Source organism: Gigantopelta aegis, chromosome 9 (assembly GCF_016097555.1).
Source record: "Gigantopelta aegis isolate Gae_Host chromosome 9, Gae_host_genome, whole genome shotgun sequence".
Classification (NCBI taxonomy): Eukaryota; Metazoa; Mollusca; class Gastropoda; order Neomphalida; family Peltospiridae; genus Gigantopelta; species Gigantopelta aegis.
Window position 1 is genome coordinate 4,968,058 of NC_054707.1, and position 25,766 is coordinate 4,993,823.

Consider the following 25,766-nt stretch of genomic DNA (forward strand, 5'->3'; position numbering starts at 1 on the left):
GGGAATTCCCTTTTTATTTTTACCGGAGTTATCGTCTTTTTGTTACTGATGTCATGTATGATTTACAAATTATGTCACATATTATTTGAAACATTACACAAGGCTGCCACAGAGTATGATTCTTAACATTAAGTAAATCCATGAAAGGAGCATTGATCATAGATTTAAGAAAAGTATTGTTATGATGTTAAATTAAAAACTGTTTTTGTGAAAAAATAAAATAAAAGAAGGTATGTAATAAATACAGAACGTCACATATATAGTTTTCAGTTCCTACTGATTGTACTAACCATGTCTCGTGGTATATATGCTTGAGCAAAATAAATTCTTGTGATAAATAGGAAGTGAAAACAACGTGAAGTTTTGTACATATATTTTATACTAAATGGCTATTCTTAATATGGATGTAACATATATGGATGAAAGTTTAAAGTTTGTTTTGTTTAAAGACACCACAGAGCACATTGATTAATTAATTAATTGGCAATTCTGACTCATAGTCATCAGAGGAAACCCACTACATTTTTCCATTAGCAGCAAGGGATTTTTTATAAGCACTTTCCCAGTTAGGAAAGCACATACCATAGCCTTTGACCAGTTGTGGTGCACTGGTTGGAACGAGAAAACCACAATCAGTTGAATGGATCCACTGAGGTGATTTGATCCTGTGACTGAGCTAAATCCCACCCCATATATGGATGAAGGCAGCTTGATGGCTGGAAAAAACTCAACAATTATCGTAACAGAAGTGATGAACAGGCTTAACTCGTTCCAATTTGGGATTTTTGTTTCTTGGGCACATTTTTATGACAATAAACTGTGTGGTGTGTCCTCTTCACTCCTAGTCATTATTCAAAAGCCGTACATGAGAAATTGGTATCTTACACAGAGTTAAACGTAAATGTGCTAATGTGATACACATTAAATTCAAGATTTAAGTTTTTATGCAGTAATGGTTGTTTGTGACATCACCTTTGCAGCTTTAAAGGTGCATCATAAAAGTTACAAGTGCCGTATTTCCTGTTTTTACATGTATGTGTAATAAATGCCTACAATCCCTTGCATAATCGCTGTGTAAAGAACTCAGGAATATTGAAACTGTAATGTGCTTATCCGCTGAGTAAACAGAATCATGTTTAGCAAGACTACAATCCTGTCCTATCACATCATAACAAAATCTTATAAAATTGGAAAATCTACAAAATTTGGCAAGTTCATTGGATAGTGTCATCAGAATCAGATGAGTTGCACAGAAACACAAATATGTCGGCAAAATCTGCCTGGCATAATGTTACTAAGTGTTTTCCTCAACTGTGATCAGTTGTACTGTACAGTTTTTTTTTCTATTGGTAAATAGAGATTGTTATACAAGCTTGTGTGTCGTACTGATGTCACAAAACGAGTATCAAGATTTATGTATTGCCCAAGCGAGAGTGAGGGTAATACATGAATCCTTACACAAGAGAGTAATAATTTGTTTATTATCCATATTATTATTGGGGTTTTTTTGTATGAATAACAAGACCCAACTCAAAATGTTTTAGCCACAACTAAAAAGAGAAGACGAAATTACGTCATATTTCAAATGCACAGTCTGAGCTAGGACTGGAGAAGCAACGTCAAGTTATGACATCACTTCCCAAAATTACGTCATTACACTTTTGCTTCCTATGATTAGTATTAACTCGGTTATGTTGAACCATATGGATAATAAATTAACTTATTTACTTGTAAATTTGTTTATGAATACATGTATGTAGTTGAAGGTGCATTTTTGGCCGTCATTGTTACAGATGATTAAATTACACAGTATCTTGCTTAAACATTTAATGTTTGTAAACCAATATCAGGGATTTATCCAAACAAAAAGAAAAAGAAAGAAATCTTTTATTTAACGACGCACTCAACACATTTTATTTATGGTTATATGGCATCAGATATATGGTTAAGGACCATACAGATATTGAGAGAGGAAACCCGCTGTTGCCAATTCATGGGCTACTCTTTTCGATTAGCAGCAAGGGACAGGGTAATACATACCACGGTCTTTGATATACCAGTTGTGCACTTGCTGGAACAAAAAATAGCCCAATGGGCCCACCGGCGGGCATCGATCCCAGACCGACAGTGTATCAAGCAAGCGCATTACCACTAGACTACATCCCGCCCTGGATTTATCCAGGCTTTCTGTGGGTCCGAACATAGGCAGCTTCCCAAAAGAAAGTGGCATTAATAATTCCCAATTTCATTACTAAATATTCCTAATAATTATGTCTGTTCTAATAAGTAAATTAATTTAACAGTGGTGTACTACATCATTCAGTGGCCTGAAAAAATATCCCAAAATATGGTTTAATCACACTAATGTTCTCAATGCCATCGGCCACGTCGGTGGACCCATTGGGCTATTTCTTGTTCCAGCCAGTGCTTCACAACTGGTGTAACAAAGCCGTGGTATGTAGTATCCTGCCTGTGGGATGGTGCATATAAAAGATCTTGCTGCTAATCGAAAAAGAGTAGCCGACAGCTGGTTTCCTCTCTCAATACTTTTGTGGTCCTTAACCATGTCTGACGCCATATAACCATAAATAAAATGTGTTGAATGCACCGTTAAATAAAACATTTTCTTCCTTCCAATCCCATCAGACATGCGACCCCGATGAAAAATCCTCGATAAATCCCTGAATATGTTTCTGGTCATCATGGCGCTTGTAGTATCTTGAAACAGGCAAATCACAAGAATGATCATTTCATTCATGTGTTGCTTTCACTCGCTCACAAAAATCTTAATTTTGTGTAACATATTTTCTGTTTGCGCATTAAATTTAGGACATCAATCACATGGATATAATGGGTTAGGCATGAAAGAAATGTGTTACCTGAATTAACTTTTGCACAACCGTAAATGTGTTACACAAAGTTTCTATTCTCAGAGGCCTGTCAAAATTACTTTTATGTCGAAGAAAAAAAGATGAACATCTCTGGAACCGTGCACACATTGTGCCCCCCAACTCCACATCTAAAATGCTTAAAATTTGGAAATATTGATATTCTCGTACTTAATTTATCAGTAAATTTGTAATGTTTTTATTTGGATTGTGATATTATTGTTAATAGTGTGAACCAATCTCTATAGTTTGTGTAGTGACCAACAACATAAGCATGAACATATTATTCTCCGATATATACCCGCCAAACAATCATTTTTTCCTTATTTGGAATGGATTATTCCATTGAGAATTTTACCAGATGTACACATGTGCTACTTTATCCTAACAAATCTGACTGATGAAAATATTTGTAGTTTAGTTTTCATTACTAATATTGAATATGGTAAACCAAATGCACATCATGCAGTACACAATCATTAATGACTAGATCATGGCTGCATCCAGTTTAAATGTATCGGTTCCGAGTGGGAGATTCTATATTATTGTGCTTATTTTTTTAGCCTGCCATTCCATAGTGTGGTGCTAGCTGCCTAGCATTTCTAGCTGGACACCTTGCACATTTCCATTGAGGCATTCTTATGCTGCAGTTTCTTCCATCATGTAACATAATTAATTAAGCGGCCATGTTTCTCTTTGGATAATCATGGGTTGTGGATAGATTCCACATCTAGTTCTAGCTGTACAGCTCGAAGAAAAAAAAGCTATATATCATAATTTTTGTTAGATGGAAGTGTGTCAATACAAATCAACTAAATCAGTTTTTACCACCTGACAGCACAGCTATCAGTGTGGTTTATCTGCACCGATGGAAAGGCAGTTTTAACTGCAACCCCCAGCCCAGCCCCTTCTTCAGTGATATTCATTATGTACTCCATTATCCCCCAGACTAAGCTTTTGCAACATATCAGTTATGTACATGTTACTTTTGATTATCATTTCTGTTTGCTCCTCCGCTCATTTAATGAATATCATGATTAACCTGTTGTAAATGGTTTGTGAGCTATTATTGTTAAGGTTTGGATTGCCCACTTTTATTTGCAGTTTGTTTTCATGAATTTCAAAGCAGCATTACTTTTTGTGCTACAGGCGTTGTTCGATTGTAAAATAAACTCAATATTGTTAAGTTTTGTTACATATATAATATATATATACACATTCCAGTGACGTTTGGACTTATTTGTGCAATATAAAATGCTTAATTATGATATATAAATAAATGAAAAAATAGTACCCAATATTGTTGTATTTTTATTGTATTTTTATTCATATTGGCAATCCTCATTTCTATGTCAGTAGGATGAATCGGGTTTTTTCCCTCCTCCAAAAGTATAAAAATGGTTCGAGTACTTCCAACGGGGGGGGGGGGGGGGGGGGGTGCTTGCTTGTGATCTCAGGCAGTACGCAGCTGTGTATATGGAAGCTAGGCCCCTGCTAGAACTAGTATGGGATGAGATGCATTCCTCACAGTAGTGGAATATACACCATTCAGCAACAGAATATGGATCCCATCTTATAACTGGCTCTTAAAGACCCTTGCCAGCCTCCATGAAACTGATTAAAATGTTCAGGCTGTGTTATGACAAGTCCAGCACTGCTGGCCACTTTATATAAACAATGTTGAAGTCCGTTCTCTGCTGCAAACAATCTTCAGTTTGATACCCTGAGAGTGGTGTCTGCCCATTTCATGGTAATCTAGTGAAGTAATGTTCCTGGATGTCTTAGTTAAAAAAAACTTACCCACTGTAAATTGTAACTTTTATTTAATATCCAACCCAATTATTCAACCCAATTATTGAGTTACTACAAAATATTAACTAAAGAACCTGGGAACCTTGTGTTCCAGTGTACATGTGTGTTGAGATAGAGACAAAAATATCAACACAGATCAGTGGTTTATGAATTTAATGTGGGGGGGAAAAAACAACCGAATGATTAAGAACTTATGAAAGTATTTATCAAATGAAACACGGAATTCAACATACAACAGGTTACATGTATTAAATAGAAATATAATGTCAACATTTTAATCGTACCAAATGGAACTTTATAGCACATACACAATGTGGTGTAAATAGATCTAACCGGTATACAAAAGAAAACTATGAACATCCTCAGCACATCCACATGATGGTAGTTTTGCAACACATTGCTCATTTTTAATTATTCAACAAATTTTTTAGCATTTCAAATAAACCCTATTACTATCTTGCTCAGTGATTCAGTGATGTTCAATTTGTGTTTCAAGAAGTGGGTTGTTTTTTGTGGGGTCTTTGTTTGGGGTTTTTTAGTGGGGAGGTCTCAAGATTTTTACTATGGAAGTTTTGTTTTGCCCGTGTTTCACTCTGTGAAATACTAAAGACTTCCCTGGAATATGAAGCACAGGAGCTACGAATGAAAACTTAACAATACCCCAGTATCATTATATCTAATCTACAGCAAGTGGGTGTCAATCTCGAAACAAAAATTATATCATCGGGAAGAGGTGGGGTGGGGGAGGGGAGAAACTTATGGGACATGTGTATTGATTTAATGTTCTGCACACAAGTACCAATCACTCAACAAACATTTCAATCTTTCCATGTAACTGTAGGTGTTATTTCATTTTCAATTTTAATTAAAAGTAATAAAGTGATCCCCAAAATTTTTTAATTAAAAATGACATTTATTTTTATCAATCAACAGGAAAACTTTGTGCATTTTTCTTGTAATCACCGGCTTAAGATAGCATTCAGCTTGTTTCCATGGTTTCAACAGATTCTTTGGCTTCTGAACTGACCTCCGAATTCTTTTCATTCTCCTTGTTATCGCCGGCTTCACCGTTCTGCTCACCCTGCATTTTTAATTTCTGAAAATACACAACAAATCAAACAATTAAAGGCAGGTAGAGGGGGCTAAGCTCAACACTAAAATTGATTAGCAATTTGAAAAATTCAAATTTCACTTAGCCAGATCGCTAAAATGGTAATAGATATACAAACCACAAGCAATTTTCAAATGGGCTATGTAACAACACCACTAGAGCAGATTGATTAATTTATGTAGCAAATTAATACATTTTAATTTGTAAATAACAGCTTAAACCCTGCATACAGAATATATATATCATCTGGTACAGGTCCCTGGTTTCATGACCAAATTCTTAACAGCACTGACCCTGGTTAAATGTTTTAGTAAAAGCTATTGTTAGCATAGTGCTTTTGACAGATTTTTCCCCCTATTTTATTACACATCAGGAAGGAAACGATGCACTCAACACATTTTATTTACGGTTATAAGCCGTCAGACTTATGGTTACGGACCACACAGATATTGAGAGAGGATATCCGCTGTCACCACTTCATGGGCTATTCTTTTCGATTAGCAGCAAGGGATCTTTCATATACACCATCCCATAGACAGGATAGCACATACCACGGCCTTTGATGTACTTATTACACATTAGTTGGCGTCGTTAAATAAAACAAACTTTACTTTACTTTTACACATTAGTTCCATAAATGATGATCAGTTTGGGCAAATCCAGTTTGTATTTGTGGTTATATTGTTTGTCGTGGTTCAAAATAAACAGAAAAGGTACATGCCTTGGGATTAAGACATAGGGTCAGTGAATTTACTATCTATAGTCCGTCACACAGAAAACACATTTTCACATGCTATGGAATTTATTACAAATTATTTATTTCTGAACCGATTGGTTTGTAAGTTTGACACAGAAATAGTATTTTTTGGTTATTTCCAAAACACTTGTTTTCGTCTTATATCAAACAAAACTGAAATTATTTGTTATAGAATGATGGGACGACTATAAATCAATGGATTTTTTTCTGCTAAAAAGAAATTAAACAAAACTTGAGAAGCAGAATTCCCTGAAAGGAATTTAACATATACATTTTCTACAAGAATGGAATAGAATAGTTGTTTAAACAACACCCCAGTATGAAAAATACATCGGCCATTGTGTGTCAAACTATGGTATATATGAAAACAAGTGATGATCACATTTTGTACAAATAATCCTACAGAAGTTGAGTGTTGACAGAAGCACATTAGCTGATGGAAAGATGTAGGTATATTTCAGTTTTCCACTGGTAAAAGATTAGGTGGAAGTGTGACAATTTTACCACTCAATAATGGGTACGAAAAATAAGTTGATCACAATGAGTAGGGTTCAGACTTTTTGTTTAGAAATAACATCATTCTAGTAGATAAAGAAATTATCCTAGAAAGACATCATAAAACGTCAAAACCAAAAGAAACTGGTACACAAAAGTAGGTCATCATGACATATATATATTATTTCTGAAAGATTTGTTTTTAAATAGAAAACTTAACAATGGTTCACATAATGCAGAAATGTGCACACATTAAGCCAGTGATGATATTTTGAGAATCTAGTTCCAATGAGACAAGGTAGGTTACAACCTCCGATGTACAATCCATGAACATGCCTAGGTCGTAGTATGTTCAACATTTCAATACAGCCAAGATTATGAAAACAATTAAAGGAATGTTCAGTCCACTGCCACTTGACCACATAATGAAGACTGTCTTAAGAACAGAAACAGTTTAAAGATATATTTGTTTGATGACATTTTGGCCCATTTTAAACTATAGCTATTTGATGACTAAGTGTGTTATTTCAACAAGTACTTGAGGAAGAGACCAGAAGCCTGCTAACGCAAAGAGAAAGAAAGATGACTTTCTCTGTTTATACAATTTACTGCTTTTCGTTGGCAGCAAGGGAACTTTTATGTACACTTTACATACAGGACAGCACATACCACAGAAAAAGAACAAATCATTAATGACATCCCAGTACAGAAACGATCAACTTTGAATATACAAAGCAAGAAGCAGCCATAGGACTGCAGACATCTTCAATTTTCAAGACAAAATCTGAATTTCTGGCAACAAAATCTGATTACATCCAACTACAATGAACACCAAATTTGATTACTGTTTACCAGATAAATATACACATCAAATTTATGAAAACCCCCCACAAAAAACCCCAACATGCTTGACAAATCTGCTGTAGGCTTGATGTAGGCAGCCAAAGCAACACTGCATCCTCTTATCATATGTTAGTAGGAAGTGGATAAGAAAAATGAAATTGCACAGACCTACCCCAGTGGGAAGCCTTTAGGGTCCGCTTCACTATCACCACATGGGGAGGGGAGGTCATTTGTGGTGGTCGTTTTTGGTGGGTGCTATTTCAGGCATTGTTTCACCAAACGCTTCTAACTCCTGCTCCAGAGGCATCATGCCTTGGGCCATATCGTTATTCCATTCCTGGACATTGTTAGAGACTTCCTCACTGGAGGAATTGTACCAGTCAGGTCTCTACAAAACAACCAACACAGACACACACAGGTAAAAACACACAAGTCAGATAAGAGAGAGCTTGTTTAAATGTAATCGCAACAGCCACAGAGCCATTTATAATGAAGGCTGCATATGAAAAATGAATGAACGAATGAATTGTAAAGTTTGTTTTGTTTAACGACACCACTATGATTTATTAATCATCAGCTATTGGATGTCAAACATCTGGTCATTTTGACATATAGTCTTAGAGGAAACCCGCTACATTGTTCTATTAGTAGCAAGGGATCTTTTATATGCACCATCCCACAAGACAGGATTGCACATACCACAGCCTTTGATATACCAGTCGTGGTGCACTGGCTGGAACGAGAAATAGCCCAATGGGCCCACTGACGTGCATCAAGCGAGCGGTTTACCACTGGGCTACATCCCACCCTCACGATTGAATGTTTAAGGACAGCCCAGCACAATCAGCTGTTAGGTGTCGAACAAAGATAAGTTGCCAGTTCACTATATAAACTTCTCCATCAAATGGGACCGACTCAAACAAAACATTTGGGATAGATGCCAGTTCATTAAATAAACTTCTCCATCAAATGGGACCGACTCAAACAAAACACTTGGGATAGATGCCAGTTCATTAAATAAACTTCTCCATCAAATGGGACCGACTCAAACAAAACACTTGGGATAGGTGCCAGTTCACTATATAAACTTCTCCATCAAATGGGACCGACTCAAACAAAACACTTGGGATAGATGCCAGTTCACTAAATAAACTTCTCCATCAAATGGGACCGACTCAAACAAAACACTTGGGATAGGTGCCAGTTCACTATATAAACTTCTCCATCAAATGGGACCGACTCAAACAAAACACTTGGGATAGGTGCCAGTTCACTATATAAACTTCTCCATCAAATGGTGCCGACTGATCAACTCAAAACGCCTGGATTAAAAAACTTCAAGTGGTTTTTGAGAATGAAGATAAGGAAGGTAATGAAAAGAATATTTATTTGATTGCAGTTTGGCACATTACTTCTTAAAAGTGGCTATTTGTGAGTCAAAACAATCTGTTATTTCAAAATTATAACAAGAAGCCTGATGCTGCCAAATACACTACTCCTGTACTGACACATGGCCAGGGTTTTGTATCTGAAATTCCACACACAGGAAAGAAGATACCTTTGACATACCAGACGAGTGACACCGGTACCAGTAATGATGGGGAAAAAACCCCAGGTCCATCGATTCTTTGACCCAATCACTTCTTTACCACTAAGCCATCATAACCTGGCCATCAATTCTTTGACCCAATCACTCCTTTACCACTAAGCCATCATAACCTGGCCCACACCACATAGGAGTAAGTTGTAGTTCTTTAAGGCAAATAGATTGGAGTATTGGATAAAAATCATTTTATAGGACTTTAAAAACAAAATGGTGGCACCGACAGCAACTGCCATAGCTGTGTTACAAACTGCCGTAGATCAGAGGCTTTTCCAATAGCAGCGTCTTGCTGCTCGATAACAATTATTGCCATTGGTTGAAGGACTTAATTTTTAGTCAAACTTAATTTTGTGTTCATTACAGAAGTTACCGGTTTAAAATACTGTAGGCAGGCTTAAAATTGCAGGTGAGCATTTTGCTTGTGACAAACACTTTTTCAAAATGGTCACAGGTAGGAAGTTCTCAAGGTCAAGCCCTGCTTTACTGTTAACAGGTTAGTGTATGCTACAATTATTCATAGTTGTACATTTTGAGAGAAATCCGAGATAGTGCCAACAAATTGGCCAATATCTCAGACACTGGGGGTTAGTTGTTTGAGGGGTTTTTTAACCAAATTTTTTTTTTAAATTAATACCTTATTTGGATTGACCTTGATATCATGTTCTGCAAACTTTGAAAACATTCCCGAGTAAATCTTTTTCTGCTGCTCGTAAAACTGTTTGATCTTTTGGCGACAGATGACAATCTGGTTCTTTGCAGCTTTATTCTCCGGTTCATTGTCCAACACCAACTGGAAATCTTTAATAGCATCTTCAAAATCTCTTTGCTGCATTCTAGCCTGGAAATTAAAAATTAATAGATTCACTTAAACAGAGCACAGAAACTTTAACACACAATTTTACTAACAGTAATAATCAGATTTATTACCCATATGGTTAAAAATATCTTGGTACATATCAAAGTGATACATCCCACTGGAACACCAAGTGGGACATAACACTTCTGACGTCACACGATGACGTCATCGATTGGCGTACAACCTTACAGGAACGTCAAAGAAACGAGATGAGTGATAAAAATTAAACTCGCTACCATTTCGTATCATGTTCATGTCCCTTGTGAAATAATTTTCATTGTCAATCGCTACAAATTATTTCACTCGGGACATAAACATGATACAAAATGGAAACTTGTTTAATATCCTATAAAATATATCTTAAAGATGGAGATAGAGCTTAAAAACACTAAGATTGGGGTGGGGTGGGAATGGGGGCAGGATATTCATATTTACAAAATAGACTAAAATGCAGCATTTGAAAACTTTTTTTACTAGCCATCGGGCATGGCAATAGTAGTTATTTACTAGCCCAACACTGAATATCACTAGTCAAGGGAGTGGGTCTACAATAGTCTAGAAACGGAAGTGGGTCTACCATAGTCTAGAAACGGGAGTGGGTCTACCATAGTCTAGAAACGGGAGTGGGTCTACCATAGTCTAGAAACGGGAGTGGGTCTACCATAGTCTAAAAACGGGAGTGGGTCTACCATAGTCTAGAAACAGGAGTGGGTCTACCATAGTTTAGAAACCCTGCTATTATAGGAATAAAGTACAGTGATGAAAGGAAGTGAGGGACCACATGGATCAAATTTAAATCATTATCTAGCGTAGTTATGCCTATAATTCATAAAAAACTTGTAATGTGGGACTGAATGTCAAAAGCTTTGAGTTGAATGTCAGTAGCGCAATCAAATTCAAATACTCTGGATTGAGGGATTGTGCATTTTGGTTGCAGTTTTTATTTGCTGTAGTAATGTGATCCCTGATCAGTATGTGTATTATGTCAACCAACTGAATGAATGTTATGAAATGCCAATGCTAATTGTAAAAACAAAGGCTCTTGGGTGTCAAAGTAAAGTAATTGAAATATGGATTATCAACATCACTATCAAAATTAAATAAACTAAAAAAGATAGATAAGATGTTGATAAACAAAATCCACAAGTGAAAACACATCTGAACCCAACACCTAACATACATGTAAGAAGTTTTGATAAGCTGGAACAAAAGAAAAAAATGTCCAGACTACTGAATGAAAGAGAAAGAAGTATTGTGTGACCTTTTAACTTTGCAAAGGAGAGACAAAATTGAACGTCTTAACATTTAAAAATCAATTCTGGCACAAAAGATTTCATCACATTTCTTTGTCCAAATATCTAAGTTTCTATGTCAGCTTCAGATGCTTCCAACTAAAATAAAAACACCAGATATAACGTACTTACAGGGATCTATCCAGGATATTTCACCAGGGTCCCACAGGCGCAGGTAAATCATACTGGAGTGTATGTTTTCAGGCCACTGCATGATGCAGTACACCATTGTTAAATTAATTTATTAGAACCGGCAATTAAATATACATATTGGGAACATTTTTAGTACAGAAATTGGGATATTTAAGTATTTCAGTACCACTTTCTATTGAGATATTTCAGTATTTCAGTACCACTTTCTATTGGGATATTTCAGTATCACTATCTATTGGGAAGGGGCCTATGTTAAGACCCAAAGAATGGCTGGATAAATCTCTGACTTTAAATCAACACTTTTAACAAAGCACTAAACATTTATCTCGACTAATACCAACCTGGCCACGTCTAAAGAAAGCCTTTATATTGTTAGAATCAATCTCCAATGCTTTATCACAATGTTCAATGGCTTTATGAAAGTCTGACGCCTTTATGTTGGCCATCGCCAAATTGAGGTGGGCTGCAAGAATTAATGAATCACGCTGTTTCTGCTCGGCTTCTTCCAGTCCCGTCTCAAACTCCAGGAATGACACGATCTTCTTGTAGTTCTTGATGGCGAGGTTGTAGTTTTCTGCCTGTTGAAAATGATCCAGACAACACAGTTATACACACTCAAAGGGAAAATCATATTTCACAATTGGCTACTGATTTTCAAAGCCATCTTAGTGCTATAATATCATAAAACTGTCATAAGTTATGATGTCACAATTATTCATGCTATAGTCTACGTCGGTTTTTATGATATCGTATCAGTTTTTATGATATTGTATCGGTTTTTATGATATCGTATCAGTTTTTATAATATAATATAGGTTTTTATGATATCGTATCGCTCAGATAGCTTTAAAAATCTGGGCCCAGGTATTTACAATATCATTAATTTGTTGAAAAAAAAAATATATATATTATTCAGGACACATATTTTATGTGAAAAATTCTGTTTTTTAAATTCACATGACCCACCAGCTAGTTAAGTGATAAAGTTATATTCTAAAACTTGTAAACTTCAGTAACACCTTAACTGTACTCAAATATGCTCGTATTTCTAAAATGTTTTGGACAGAATATGGGTCTTTAACATGCAGCACAGCAGTCAAATTAAAAAATATCTCACTGCAAAATCAATTTGTTTAGAATGCATTTGAAATGTCAATACAGTACATAGACCCAGTGGTTTTCCGTTTAAAAAAAAGCTATTTTCCATTTCATGTTTTTGCAAATTCCATTTCATTTCGATTTCAGAATACAATACTTAGGCCTAATTAACAATTTAAATAACACAAGTTGTGACAGATTAACATAACAGGCAGACAACGCTGTTTATTTTCATTTTTTTTCATTTTAATTCTTGACAAAATATTAATTTTTTAAGGTTTAAGTGATGAAAAAAATTAAAAGTACCTTTTGTCAAATATATCATATAATTTTTTTTACTGTTGGGTCTGTTTTATTTACTTTGTATGAAACCAAAACAAGGGTCCGAAAATTTACTGGCGTCGACATGTGGTGCTATTTGTTGTTAAATCAAAGTAGGCCTTCATATTAGTAGCAAAAATCAGAGCAAAGGTTACAATTATAACAACTACATAAAGCATAATTGTCAAACAATTGAGTTCACTGTTTTATTCAATGGGGCTTAGTGTTAATAAAATGTAAACATTTATTTTTATCACCGCTTTGACAGTCCAGAAATATAGTAATATTGCAACGTTCAGCCAGCCATTTTTTGCTAAATGTTTGCAAACATATATTGACTGGTTCCCTAAGTGGTCATTCAGTTTAATGTGTAGCGTAAAAATCAGTCTTCTAAGACAAGCGTTAGCGACATCCCACTGACGGAACTTACTCCTGAAAAAAAAAAAATTCCTTCTGCGCAGGCGCAACAGACTAAGCAATAAACCAGTCCCAAGTTCAGCTAGCAAAGTTTTGCTAATGTTCGCAAAGTATTAGGTTCCCAACGTGGCCATCTGTTTTACCGTGAAGCTTATAATCCAGTCTAGCGGACGTTTTCCCACTCGGTCTGGCTCAATGTAGCCCCGGTAAATACAACACTACATGTTTGCCAATAGTACTGCACACAGACCAATCATCGGTTTTACAGTGTGTTTGCAGAAAATCGTAATTTCATTTCATAATGGGAATTCCGTGAATTCCGTCCGTTTTCCGCGATCGTGGAAAATCACTGGTTCTAAGTACAGGATCACTAGAGGGAACTTTTTTTTTTTAACATTGTGTAGCGATCTCTGGTTTGTGAAAAATGTTCCCCAACAGTACAAGTATGTCAGGGTTAGGTAACTCGGTAGATACATAACTGAAACACGCCTCCGAGAATTGAAAATCTGCGTGACCCATTTACATGTTACACAGAAATAAATCCAGGTAACCCATTTCCTTGTTGCATAACCCGTTATATCCAAGTAAATGGTGCTCAAAATCAGTCGACTTCTGGTTACTCGAGATTCTCAAATACTGTCACCACTTTAGTTTCATGGTTATTTCTTTAATCCCAAAATGCAGTTTTATGTAACAAACCTTAAAGAATTTAGTTCCTTTGGCTTTGAGGATTTCAGACTGCTCAATTTTTTCTTTGGAATCCATTTCCCATGATTCCTTTGCCTAAATAATCAACAAAAAGTACATGTCATTACTCAATGTCCTTTCAATCTCACAACAATCACTAATTAAAATGTACTTGATTATACAATGGAGCCCCTAAAAACCGGACACTTTAAAAACCTAAATTCCCTCAAAACCAGATGTTAATTGTTCCTTTTTAAATATTGGTGGATAAAAGAACCTCTCTAAACCGGATCCCATTAAAACCAGACATTTTACTTGCTGTCCAATTTACTGGGGTTTCACAGTACATTAACCCAATTATATTTTTTATTTCTACTAAACTGTTTTCAAACAAAATTGAACAGGGTTCAAAATTACTCCAAAAATCAAAAAAAACCTTGCAGCGTCTTGAATACAGTTCGAAATTATCAGGGGCAGGTAGCAAATGTCACTCTAAATGCAGTGGGCAAGAATGTATATTCTTGTTGAACAAGATGTTAATGCACTTTATACACGACTAGCTCTCGGTCATCTTCATAAATCAAGGCTAATATTCGTTCCTCGTATTCAGCCTTGATACATGTAGTCAAGATAACTGATATCCACTACTAGCGCCCTATATTGGAAGAAAATATGTAACACCGATTATGTCCCTTACACGATGACATCGCTGACCAATCACAGCATCGGTAACATGGGACAATCTTGAAAGCAATATCAAAAATTAACCGCCGAAACCTTTTTTTTTAACATATCGTGACAAACACGACACGTTTCCATGGACGCTGACATCTTTGTTTACAATAACAATGGAATCTATAAGGAGCGTTGCGATTCGTTGCAATCAGATCTCATCGCATCCAATGACATTTAAGCATTTTGTGGCACGATTTCTTGACGACATGTATCAAGGCTGAATACGAGGAACGAATATTAGCCTTGATTTATGAAGATGGCTCTCAGTGAGCAGACCATTCCACCGAATTATTTATTAGACTTTTAAAAAGTGAACAAATCCAGTTATAAATATCAATTATTTCAGAAAATTGTTCCGCCAAATTAAAATAAAATTTGCCAATTGTTTTTAAAATTTGCAACTGGTGCACAGGGCCAGCTCTGGCACTCGCCAAATTCGCCAATTGTGAATTTTGAAAGCAGTTGGCAAATTTTAGTTTAGCTTAGCGAAATAATTTCATGTAATGATTGACATTTTTTTAGAAAATAACTGACAATTTGTTAAGTTTAATAGACAATTTGGTGAATTGTTTTGCTCACCCAGAGCTAGCCCTGGGTGCAATACAGGTTTCAATCCTAGAAACACCAAACTGATTTTCTTCTGGGGGTTACCTTTTCAAAACTCTGAAGTTCAACCTCGTATTCTAGATCTGCTCCGGGTGGAATGTTGAAATCTTTATTTCCGTCTTGTCCGTAAGCATACCGAGATGCGATGACGAGTTTCGTCTGCTCTCCTTCCTTCAGCTTCTTAACGGCCATCTCCAGCCCTTCAATGATTCCACTGTCAGACCCCTCTCCCACTGTGAACTGCACAGTCCGCTCTTCAAACACACGGTCACCATGACGACCCACGTACTTCACTGAAAACAGATTTTTAAACTTGTCAAAAAACTAAAACATTCTGAGAGTACTGCTTAAGCAATATATGCCAGACCCCTACTGGGCCTAAAAACATTTGGGTTCTCCTAAGTTCAATGGTTACAACTCTGTGAAAATGGGTAAATCACCATGAAGTCAAACTTCATCTGTAACAATACATGATTAAACTATATACAAAATTTCACCTCAATATTTTGAGGTATTGAAAAAATAAAGTCAGGAAATACAAAAATATGTATTTCCTAAGTTCAAGGGCTATAACTCTGATAAAAGTGGGTAAATCGCCATGAAGTCAAACTTGATCTGTAACAATACATGATAAAACTATATACAAAATGTCAGCTCAATATCTTGAGGCATTGTGAAGAAAAAAACATCCGGAAAACTATATGTGGGATAAACAGATGTGTGGACAGACAGACAGGACAGAGACAAAACCTACAGTCCACTCTGGCTAAACCACTAGGGGGATAAAAAAATTGTTTTGTTTAACGACACCACTAGAGCACATTGATTAATTAATCATCAGCTATTGGAAGTCACATATTTGGTAATTCTGACTTGTAGTCATCAGAGGAAACCCACTAAAGTTTTCCTAATGCAACATGGGATCTTTTATATGCACTTTCCCAGACAGGAAAGCACAATACCATGGTCTTTGACCAGTTGTGGTGCACTGGTTAGAACGAGAAAAAAAACTAATCAGGTGAATGGATCCACCGAGGTGGTACGCACTAGGGAGATCGAGAAAAAATGTATCAGAGATTGTAGCTTTAAAATTTCAAAGTGTACCCACTGTTGACAACTGCACCATCGTTTGGAGTCTTCCCACCGGTGCCCGCCTTGATTGAATACTTCATGATGCCTCCATCTTTGTCCTCAGAAAGATCGACTCCTAAACACAGCAAGGAAGAGGAAAACAGAAAGTGCTAAAATTGTACCAATGTTAATACTGTTATTCTCCTTTTATGTACGGAATACTGATACAGTTTACATGTATTTTAAACACAATATAGTTTACAGTAATATAAAACATTAGCTGATCAATTAAAAGAAAGAAGAAAAGAAACAAAACACACCCTATATTAGACTTTAAAAATACAGTGTAATATTTAATTTGGTATAAATTGTTTTCTATTAGTTTTCTGTCTATTAATTAATATTATCAATAAAAAACCTTATTCAAACATAGTTTAGCCTAGAGCTGCTCAAACAAATCAAACATACAGAACATGTACCTGGTCATAATCAACTATACTACATGTTGTAACTGATAGACTTTAACTTCTGGTATGAAACGTAGACATATCTCTTAAAATTGTTCATGGTACTACAAGCAAGTAAACTTTACCTTTCCAATCAAAGAGTTCCACCTCAAAGATCAAAGTTGCATTTGGCGGTATTTTTGGAGGTGATCCACCTTCACCATAGGCGTATTCGTGTTTACAGGTGAACTTGGCCAGCTCGCCACACTTCATAGTAGCAATTCCCAGGTCCCATGCTTTTATTACCTTTCCTGCAATACAGTAAATCTTCAGGAGTAAATATCACAGCACTTTTCTCAGTAACCAATTATGTACATTAAATACACAGCTGCTGTTTAATATTCCATAAGAAAGTCATTCCAGCCAGTGCACCACGACTGGTATACCAAAGGCTGTGTACTAACCTGACTGTGGGATGGTGCATATAGAAGATCCCTTGCTGCTAATTGAAAAGAGTAGCCCATGAAATGGCGACAGCGGGTTTCCTCTCTCAATATCTGTATGGTCCTTAACCATAAGTCTGACACCATATAACCGTCAATAAAATGTGTTGAGTGAATTGTTAAATAAAATATTTCCTTCCTTCCTTCCATAAGAAAGAGGGTTTTTTTTAACGACACACTCAACACATTTTATTTATGGTTATATGGCATCAGATATATGGTTACGGCCCACACAGATATTGAGAGAGGAAACCCGCTGTCGCCACTTCATGGGTTACTCTTTTCGATTAGGGCAAGATCAAGCAAACTGCCACATTTTTTTAAATAAATTATTTGTGAATTCAGTAACTTGTGTGGTATGCTCAGAAAGCTATTTATGTCTAGTTTCCAAAACTGTTTACAGTTCTTAGATACACCTAGCCATTTATAGAAGTTATACCCATTTTAGCAAAATCATATTTTAGACTTCAACAAGAGTAATACCTTTTTTTAGACAGTACTAGACAATAAATTTTTTATTTAAAAGACATATTTAACAACTTTAACTTGTAAGACATACTTTACTTTATATATTTAATTAAATGTTAAATGTTAAATATTATAAATAATTAGTGTAATTAATTAAAATATACTTGGGCATTTCAGACACTTCAGCCAAGCATTACATAAAAGTACAAAAAGTTCCACAACTTTTATTGTTATACATTGTAAGAACCAACTAGGGCACCATTGTTATATATAAACTTTATTCCATTCTTATGTCGCTTTAGGTGTACAGGGGGAAATATGCATGGTGTCGGACGTATGTACACAAACTGCAATTTTTCACCCACACATGGTTATAAATGTCTAATTCTCTGTGATGTGTGAGGGTGTATTAGAAATATTGTGTCCTATTCCTATAGGGTAGATGTTTATCTGTATATCAGATGTAAAAACTTTGTGTTTTAATCACGCGCTAAAACAACAGAGATAAACATGCTTGGTGTTGGACGTATTCGTGTGAAATACAACTTTACAAGTTTTGAAAAATGGTCATTATACATGTAGTTAACAAACAAGATAATATTAAAAACAAAAACACAGTTTGAGTTAGGATTTTTTTGTTGTTGAAGAAAATGAAAAACAATTAACAGGTTCACATTTTTTTAATCAGCCATATAAAATTAACATTGCATCTTAGTTAATAACATTTTATAACCAGTTAGCAGTTCTAAGTGCAGATTAAAAAAAAAAATATTTTGGTGTCAGACATAGTTATAATTTGTAATTTTTTTTAATTACATAAATTTTGTGACCAATTAAAAACAATGTGCCATTGGATAAAATCAACTTGCAAAAACATCATATGTACATGTATATGTAAAAAAAATAATTATGTACAAGTTTGGATATATTGTGTTCAAGATCCAAAACAATATAACAATAAACCATTAATTTATTTTATTAAAAATATAATTACTGAGCGATATATTTTAGATTTGAATTGTAGATTTCAGTTATAAATACTAGTTCCAGTGTTGGATACCTAGCATGTGCGGCAAATATGAAAAACACATGGAGAGTCAGTTACCCAATTTTAAAAGCTCATTAACCCTCTGACTACTGCAGGCGAGATATCTCGCCCGACGTCACGTCAGTCGATATACTGTACACTGTATACAGTGCATTCCCCAATTCATATTTCCCGCCGTTTTGCACACGACACTCACCGGAAACGGAAATATAATAAAAAAAAAAAGATTGAAATTTTGAGTTCAAAAAGTGGTTTTCGGCAAGTATTTTCGCTTGACAACAATGGCGGCACGTCGCGGTAATTTTCAGGGATCGATAGCTGATTGTAACAGCTAATTTAATAATAAATTTGATCGTTTTACCAACAACGAAAATTACCAAATATTGCAATATGAATCGTAGTTCGTGTTTTAAAAAAAATTCTGGTCAGAAAACCATTGTTATCGGGAATAATGGACATAAATACTGGACAGCTGGCCACAAATGCCCGTAAGTAAACGCAACTTTTTCGATTGTTTGCCTAATTTTAATCACCATTAGCCGATCTAAAACAATAAAAATTACAAAAAAAGACACGCAAATAATACTTACCGATTCATATATGAACTTTATTTCATGTATTTATGAAACATTTGAGTGAATATATGTGAGTAAAAATTATAAACTTGTACCCACTCAACGTGGTTTTTGTTAAAAATTAATCCAGTAGTCTAAAGGTTAATGACATATACATGGATATACAGTGTTCAGTTGATCCAAAACAAAATATCAATGAACCACTGATGTTAGACTATATTTTTACTATCTATTTATTGATATGTAAATCTATTTGGACTTATTTAACGGGTCATATAAGAATGAAAATGCAATGCCACAAAATGTGTAACTCCGTTACTTTTTCAATGTGTTAGTTGTGAATCTTTTATCGTTACTTATTCAATGTGTTAGTTGTGAATCTTTTATCGTTACTTTTTCAATGTGTTAGTTGTGAATCTTTACAAATTGTTCAATTTGTATAATTCTGGCAGTAAATGCAATTACTGGGTCTGTCATTTTCTTATGGAGATGAACAGTTAGTTGCAAGTATAATTTTTACCTTTTAAAACATAATCAACACATTTGGAAGGAATTTATTTTTATTAAAAATATAATTAATGAGCGATGTATTTCAGATGTATGTTATTTTATACATGCGTTAGCTTGATTTCTGTTGTTTTATACATGTGTTAGCTTGATTTCTGTTGTTTTATACATGTGTTAGCTTGATTTCTGTTGTTTTATACATGTGTTAGCTTGATTTCTGTTGTTTTATACATGTGTTAGCTTGATTTCTGTTGTTTTATACATGTGTTAGCTTGATTTCTGTTATACTAGCACTGTAGCAGGGTTAGCTCTGGGTGAGCAAAATATTTCACCAAATTGTCCATTAAACTTCAAAAATTGCAGAAATCAACAGTTATTTTCTACAAAATATCAGTTATTACATAAAATAATTTCGCCAAATGAAAATAAAATTCGCCAACTGCTTTCAAAATTTACAATAGGCGAAATTGGCGAGTGCTAGAGTTAGTCCTGACTAGTTCCAATATTGGATGCCGAGCACAACAATATGGCAAGTTATTTTATGTTATGTGCATTTTATGTCCCTCCATTACCGAATATTAAAAACCCATTTATGACATTAGTTGCATTGAATATTTTTATGCAGCTGTATAAAGGAACCTATCACCTATAAAACCAATCCAAAATAAGTTATGACAAAAACTTAATTCAGTATTCATCATGAACAATTTTATGTGTATAAGTAGTTAAAATGTTGCTCCATTATTGCTTGATCTTGCTCATCAGCAGCAAGGGATCTTTTATATGCACCATCCCACAGACAGGATAGTACACACCACGGCCTTTGTTAAACAAGTTGTGGAGCACTGAGCACTGGCTGGAACGAGATATAGCCCAGGGCCTAATTCAGTAAACTCTCGCAACTTTGCTATCTCACAGTGCAATGCTAAAAGACTTGCAAAGAGGATGCTTTGTATTCTAGCGGAGCCTAAGAGAGCTTTGTGAATCAGGCCCCAGATCAATGACACATCAGGCAAGCGCTGTACATACCACTGAGCTACATCCCATCCCCTGTTAATAGTAATAGATTACTGATGCTGTCAAACGTATCTGTTACAGTAATTATTTAATTGTTTATGCTGACACAATCTCTCATTTTATTGTTTATTTACTGGTCAGTTGTAATTGCATGTATGATTTTACATAAATTTATAGGGTATGTAGGCCTATAGATAAATAACATGTATGGAGCAACCTAACAAATTGACCAGATGCATGTTTATATACATGTACATATATATTATGTAGTTAGTGGCAAAGCCTACACTATTTTGTTTGCATAAAAAAAAAAATTAACCGGCATATAAGAAATAATATTAAAACTCATACCAACTCCCATAATATTTTTATCAAAAATATTATATACATGTATATTGTAAATACTGAAGATTCTTTTAAAACGAAAGTCTACATAAATTTCAATTTTTAACACAATTGTAACCTGTAAGCAGGCAATTGCTTTACTTCCAGTGTTCCATAAATTGCCTTCCTCCCTATATATCAAAAATGGAATTTTAACACATGGAATTTGATGGCAATTTAAGAAACTTTTTAATTACATGTATTTAAGGATTGTCTGTTATTTCTTTTACATTCATCAGGGTATGAACAGAAAACATCATCCACAAACTCTTCTCACATAAGTTTGCAGATTTTGTTTTTTTGTTCATACCCAGATGAACGTAAAAGAAATAACAATACTATTTAAATCTGAATTATTACTTGCTGATAACAACACTAAAACTTCACACTTTATTTTGAATTGTTTTGGATCTATAAAAAATAACACTCAATAAGACAATTTGCTCTGATATAAAATGACGTCATCAGATATGAGGTTCCCTGATGACGTAGTAATTTTTACATGCATCAAAAAATTAACAAACTCCCATTGCTACTTCTGGACCAATTTGATGATGTTATGTTGTAATGAATGTAACTGAAATTTAATTATACTGATTTAAAAAAAAAAAAAAGTATTAAGGGAGTTGTGTATCCATAGGCTTAAAATTTAATATGTTGTTAGTTTTAACATTAAATTCATTATAGAAAGAAAGAAATGTTTTATTTAACGATGCACTCAACACATTTTATTTACAGTTATATGGCGTCAGACATATGGTTAAGGACCACACAGATTTTGAGAGAAAACCTCTGCTGTCGCCACTACATGGGCTACTCTTCCGATTAGCAGCAAGAGATCTTTTATTTGCACTTCCCACAGGCAGGATAGCACAAACCATGGCCTTTGTTGAACCAGTTATGGAACACTGGTCGGTGCAAGTGGTTTACACCTACCCATTGAGCCTTGCGGAGCACTCATTCAGGGTTTGGAGTCAGTATCTGGATTAAAAATCCTATGCCTCAACTGGGATCCGAACCCAGTCCCTACCAGCCTGTAGACTGATGGCCTACCACGACGCCACCGAGACCGGTAAATAAATTCATTATATAAATTCATTATAGAGTTCCATGCCAATTCATAGATTTCCTTTTGATGCAAACTAACTAAATGACATGTTATTAATATACTCTTTAAACTGCAATTCACCTTCTAGAATTACATGTCATTTAAATTAAACCTAACAATTCCAATATATAACACTTGTACTTATTTTGCCTCAATAGTCTACTGCCATCTTGCCTTAATCAGCCCCATGTTGCAATTAAACCAGCCTTTCTCAACAATTAAAATTACCTTTATAACACACCAAGGCAAATGCCCCGAGTATTATTCAATATCATTCATTCATTGTCTAGACTGTGATTCAACAGTAAAATGTTATTATTAAAATAGATTGTTAGTACTCAAATATTAACATACAGATAAATTAAAAAGTATATACACTGCTTTGTTTTTGTGGGGCTTTTTTTTTCTTCTTCTTTTTTTTTTTTTTTTGGGGGGGGGGGGGGGTCACTATCATGACTGTGGGTTATGTCTGATGATTCTCCAAACCACACTGCCCTCCCGTCCCGTCCCGCCCCTGGAGAACTGGGTGCCCAAAAAAAAATATTTTTAACTTTAGTGGTTAAATATTGCTATATTTATCGGAATGTGTTAATACATGCCTGTTCCAAGCTCAAACTCAAACTTGTCCCCTCTTTCTCGGCTAGAATCGAACTGGGTTCCGTCAGTAAGCGTGCCCACATAATGGACTGTGACTTTATTTTCGGGACTTGGCGTCGAGTCGCCTTCTCCGGCTCGCAAAATCTCTTTCAGCACACCACCGTCCTTGTTAGGTGTAATGTCAATAGCTTCGTTTAATTCGGATTGCGCTACGGTTTCGCTGTCCATATTCGTCATAGTGATCTGCTGCTCTCGTGAAAAGGATGATCACGGAACTACAACTATAGAAACGAAATTTCTGGAAAACGCATGGATAACTATTTTCTCTACTGACTTTTGCGAAGTGATACGCCAAAGCAGTGCACATAAGCGTTAGAAAACATGACAGATGACCAGTTAGTTTTCCCAAATATCGATTTTTCTTTTGTACCAATTTTAGAGATTCTAGCTATTTCTATCCCATATTCTGATATTGTATTTTACTTAATCAGATTTGTTGTTACTTCCACTGATAAAAAAATATATATATATCCAAGGCAGTTGTGGACCTAACATTATTTTTTACGTCGCAATATTACGAGAATGTTTAGCAACTCAAAACAACTTCTTTTTTGTTGTTTTTTGTATTTGTATTTGGTGGTGTTTTTGTGTTGTTGTTTTTTCCAGTCACACAAATAGTCATAAGACAGAAGGCTGCCCTACCAGTAATGAATGAATGAATGTTTAACGACACCCCAGCACTAAAAATACATCGGCTATTGGGTGTCAAACTATCATTTACTATAGTAAATGCAAAACATGAAGTGATGATCAAGATCAATATAAAAATTCAAGAGTCGAATAAAAACACAGTGTAAAGGACTGCACAAAATACAAATATCACAGATATATCAAATTAAAATTTAGAGTAAAAGTCAGTATCACGTAAAAATTGCAAAACAAATTCTGGATGGAATCGAAATGGTGGTGTATTAGGTGGTGTAATACATCACATATTGGTTTTGCCGGTAGAGTTTGCTTTTTCATTACCCCTGATGCCAACATGGCTGGGCACCCAACAAAATACAATATCTTTATTGGCAATGGATAAAAAGACACACTTTCGTATCACCATCCCAATTAAGGAATGGTCCAGCTTCATATTGTGCAAAGCTTGGAGACACGAAAGTGAGTCAGTAAAAATAATAAATGTGGATGCAATCAAATCTTTGAGTTCATCTAAGGCTATAATGACTGCTCAAACTTCAGCACTAAAAATTGATGCCGAGTCAGGCAATCTCATGGAAAGTATTGTGTTTGATGGAAAAACTGTAGCACAAGCCATAGAATTCCCATCCCGTGATCCGTCTGTATACACAGGAATGTAATCACGGTAGCCTACTTGTCTTGAATTTCCATGACAAACGGTTTATAAACAACAGCATCTGTACGATCTTTCTTCAGATGCGCCAGATCAAACACAATTTTAGGTGGTGTAATACACCAAGGTGGTAAAACAAAATATGAAGGAGCTTCCAAAGTGTCAGTTAAATCAATATTGGAAAGCGACAAAAACCGCTGAATGCGAAGACCCAATGTACGAATAGCATTTGGCCTTGCATCAAACAACTTCATATATTTGAGCCTTATTTGAGCAGTAGACCACAGTCCTGCCATTGTTGATAAATGTGACAGTGTTTGTTGTTATAAAATGACATTTTTTCTTCATATTACCAGTAAATTCTTCTTTAATTTAATTTCAACTACATGTGTATTTGAAACGTGCATTTATGTGCGGATCCTAAGAAAATATCATCCTATTTATAATAGAACTAATGAAAATAGGACGATAATGTGTGTGCGGAACTAGGGCAGTCGACGCTTTGTATTATGTCTAGAGGAATATTTGAGCAACGTAACCCCCACTTTTTCTGATTTACTGATGTGTGGTAATATTTAATATCCACTGAGTAGGGAGGTCAGAGGTCATCGTGAGGAAGAAGTAAAGTTTGTTTTATTTAACGACGCCACTAGAGCACATTGATTTTTTATCTTATCATCGGCTATTGGACGTCAAACATATGGTCATTCTGACACTGTTTTTAGAGGAAACCCGCTGTCGCCACATAGGCTACTCTTTTACGACAGGCAGCAAGGGATCTTTTATTTGCGCTTCCCACAGACAGGATAGCACAAACCATGGCCTTTGTTGAACCAGTTATGGATCACTGGTCGGTGCAAGTGGTTTACACCTACCCACTGAGTCTTGCGGAGCACTCACTCAGGGTTTGGAGTCGGTATCTGGGTTAAAAATCCCATGCCTCGACTGGGATCCGAACCCAGTACCTACCAGCCTATAGACCGATGGCCTAACAACGACGCTACCGAG

The 25,766-nt window shown here is 35.4% G+C and overlaps 1 protein-coding gene across 3 annotated transcripts; it reads right to left on the reverse strand.

Moving 5' to 3' along the window:
* Nucleotides 1-4,838: 4,838 nt before the first annotated feature.
* On the reverse strand, nucleotides 4,839-23,720 carry LOC121380610 (peptidyl-prolyl cis-trans isomerase FKBP4-like). Of its 3 annotated transcripts, none has more exons than XR_005958967.1 (9): nucleotides 23,401-23,720; nucleotides 17,338-17,502; nucleotides 16,783-16,881; nucleotides 15,720-15,967; nucleotides 14,346-14,429; nucleotides 12,152-12,388; nucleotides 10,144-10,347; nucleotides 8,079-8,294; nucleotides 4,839-5,796 (listed from the first exon to the last, which is right to left on the reverse strand). XR_005958967.1 is itself a non-coding variant. In XM_041509508.1 (8 exons), exons 1-8 carry the CDS (start codon nucleotides 23,633-23,635, stop codon nucleotides 5,680-5,682), a joined length of 1,389 nt encoding a protein of 462 aa, XP_041365442.1. In that variant the 5' UTR covers nucleotides 23,636-23,720; the 3' UTR covers nucleotides 4,839-5,679. The 3 variants fall into 3 exon arrangements, 1 of the variants encoding a protein (XP_041365442.1); XR_005958968.1 differs by having other exon boundaries at nucleotides 5,593-5,796; nucleotides 8,075-8,294; XM_041509508.1 differs by lacking the exon at nucleotides 8,079-8,294.
* Nucleotides 23,721-25,766: the final 2,046 nt, after the last annotated feature.

Excerpts from the sequence above, each read along its gene's own strand:
- LOC121380610 (XM_041509508.1), bottom strand. The coding sequence starts at position 23,635 with ATGACGAATATGGACAGCGAAACCGTAGCGCAATCCGAATTAAACGAA. Across the intron at positions 16,882-17,337 it reads GGAACTCTTTGATTGGAAAG|GAGTCGATCTTTCTGAGGAC; the intron begins GTAAAGTTTACT and ends TGCTGTGTTTAG. Across the intron at positions 12,389-14,345 it reads AAGGAACTAAATTCTTTAAG|GCAGAAAACTACAACCTCGC; the intron begins GTTTGTTACATA and ends CATTTTCAACAG.